Source organism: Cynoglossus semilaevis, chromosome 8 (genome assembly GCF_000523025.1).
Source record: "Cynoglossus semilaevis isolate Cse_v1.0 chromosome 8, Cse_v1.0, whole genome shotgun sequence".
Lineage (NCBI taxonomy): Eukaryota > Metazoa > Chordata > Actinopteri > Pleuronectiformes > Cynoglossidae > Cynoglossus > Cynoglossus semilaevis.
Window position 1 is genome coordinate 28745214 of NC_024314.1, and position 2127 is coordinate 28747340.

The following is a 2127-nucleotide window of genomic DNA, read 5'->3' on the forward strand; positions in this document are numbered from 1 at the left end:
GCTGCGGGCGGGCTGGGGGTGCCGGGCTCGTTGAGGGGGCGGTAGACGGAGATGGCGCTCCGTAGGCAGTTGAGCCACTGCTGTTTGTGGAAGACGTCGTTGACCTGCAGCGTGTGGGACTGAGCCGGGCTGGGGTCCTGGGATCGAACCCGGAAGATGTTTTTAGCTGCGAAAGAAACGAGGAAAAATGTATCAATAAGTAAAGGTGATAGAAAATATGGATTCATTGAAATATCGCGATATTTTGATTGACGATATCGATATTCTATCGGGTCGTTGCCACTGTATCGTTCTTCGTTCACGGGTCGATGATGTCACGAGCCTCACCTTTGTCTGAGTTGCTGAACGCTCCTCTGAAGGAACCGCCCATCCTCACGTCTCCGTCCTGAAGATCCTCCAGCACCAGATGCTGCACTGGGATTGGCTGTCGGTAAACCTGGAAACACTGGCGCTCGTTTCTGGTGACGGGACGGGTGAGGACCAGCAGCTCGGTAAACAGGAACACGTGCAGCTTCTGCCGAACAATCAACAGTCGACGTTAGCATTAGCATTAGCATTAGCATCAGCAGCGTTTCATTTCTTTTCATCTTCTGGTTTGGCTCACCGTGCCGCTCTTGTTCCGCAGCTCGCCGTGACACAGCAGGCTCTTGCACTGCTCCAGCCGAGGGTCCCTCTGCCGGTCGTCCAGGTACTCCAGCTTGTCGATGTAGTACTGGCACTCGGACTCGCCCTTCTTCATGTTGATGTCGGACAGAACTCCCTGGATGATGGTGATCTGAGGATCAGAACGAGAACAAACGCGTCATTACCACCTCAGACGTTCACACAACTCGACGACGTCGCGAAGCTGCCGCCGTGAACTCACCGCTTCCTCCAGTCTGCCCACGTCGTCGTGCTCCGCCGGGGTGTGTCTCAAGATCTCCTTCAGCAGCAGCGGGTACTTGACCAGGCGGGAGCGCGGAATGTCCAGGAAGCTCCCCAGGTCCAGCGTCCTGCTGAAGGGCGACTCCAGGCAACGCTGCAGGAAGTCCTGCACCCGTCTGTCCTGCTTCTTCTGGTCCAGCAGGGCCTTGGCGGCCAGCTGGTTACTGCAGTAGTCCTTGTAGGCGTTCAGCTTTGGCAGCTGCAGGAGGAGAAGAAGAAGAAGAAGAAGAAGAAGATGTTAGAATGAGCCGCTGGTCCGGTCAGAGCTGCGGGTGTCTCTGAGGACCAGGTGGAGAGGACACCTACCCAGCTGACCACGATCTGTCCGATCTGTCCCACCGTCCCATCGTCCCCCGTGGCTTTGGAGAGCTGGGCCAGCAGGTCCTCGTGAAGGGGGATGTAGGCGTCCAGGTTACCGAAGATGTGCGTGAGCTCCTCCTCAGACATGATGGACAGCTTCAGCATGGGATCGTGATACGCCTGTGGGCGGAACAGGTCCGACATCATCAAACCCAGTCGACCGGGAGAACGTAGGTTCTGAGGTTCTAAGAATAGCCCGGTGAAAAGCTTCAGGGCGACAGGAGGACGACCGCGGAACAATTCCTGTCTGTTTATAGACGTGGACTGAGCCGCGTGGACGACCTGTCCGCCCTTCACCGACACCGGGTCGCCTCGCACCAACTCCCACTGAGAACTACGGTACTGTTCAACGGTACTAACCTTTCGTGCGAGCTGCAGGTCCTCGATCAGGTCCTGTTCTCCACGGGACAACTCGAATATGGCCTTCTAACCCGTCATTCTGGTCTGGTCTGGTCTGGTCTGGTCTACTTTTACAGGTTTCTGTCTGGACCACATTGACCTCTGAGGAAGAGGAAGAGGAAGAGGAGCCGTCAGGACAGAACGTGGAACAGGAAGTCACATGACCGCGGCACGGCCGAGGTTTCTCCTCTAACAGTTGGATGTGATCAGGTTTCTGTGTTAACCCTCACCTCCTGACGTTTGATCTCCTTCGTCGACAGCGTCCCCTTCTGGTGGACGTCTAGCGTCTCCGACCACAGCGTGCTGTTCCTCCTCTTTGGTGGGGTGGGGGCCGCTGCCTTGCTGCAAGGCTTTTGAGGCACGCCCGGCGACTTTCCATCACCCCTGAACGAGGCCTGCAGGAGGAGGAGGAGGAGGAGGGGGAGGAGGCGGAGGAGGAGGAGG

The 2127-nt window shown here is 57.1% G+C and overlaps 1 protein-coding gene across 2 annotated transcripts in view; it reads right to left on the minus strand.

Moving 5' to 3' along the window:
• The window catches only part of net1 (neuroepithelial cell transforming 1), a 48001-nt gene that overhangs the window by 3735 nt on the left and 42139 nt on the right, over positions 1-2127 (minus strand). For both annotated transcript variants that reach the window (XM_025057537.1, XM_025057538.1), the window contains 7 exons: positions 1914-2078; positions 1645-1707; positions 1231-1404; positions 866-1123; positions 605-775; positions 328-514; positions 3-166 (listed from right to left, as the gene is read on the minus strand). In XM_025057537.1, the coding sequence (XP_024913305.1) occupies positions 3-166; positions 328-514; positions 605-775; positions 866-1123; positions 1231-1404; positions 1645-1707; positions 1914-2078 (1182 nt within the window). The remainder of the gene's footprint in view (positions 1-2; positions 167-327; positions 515-604; positions 776-865; positions 1124-1230; positions 1405-1644; positions 1708-1913; positions 2079-2127) is intronic.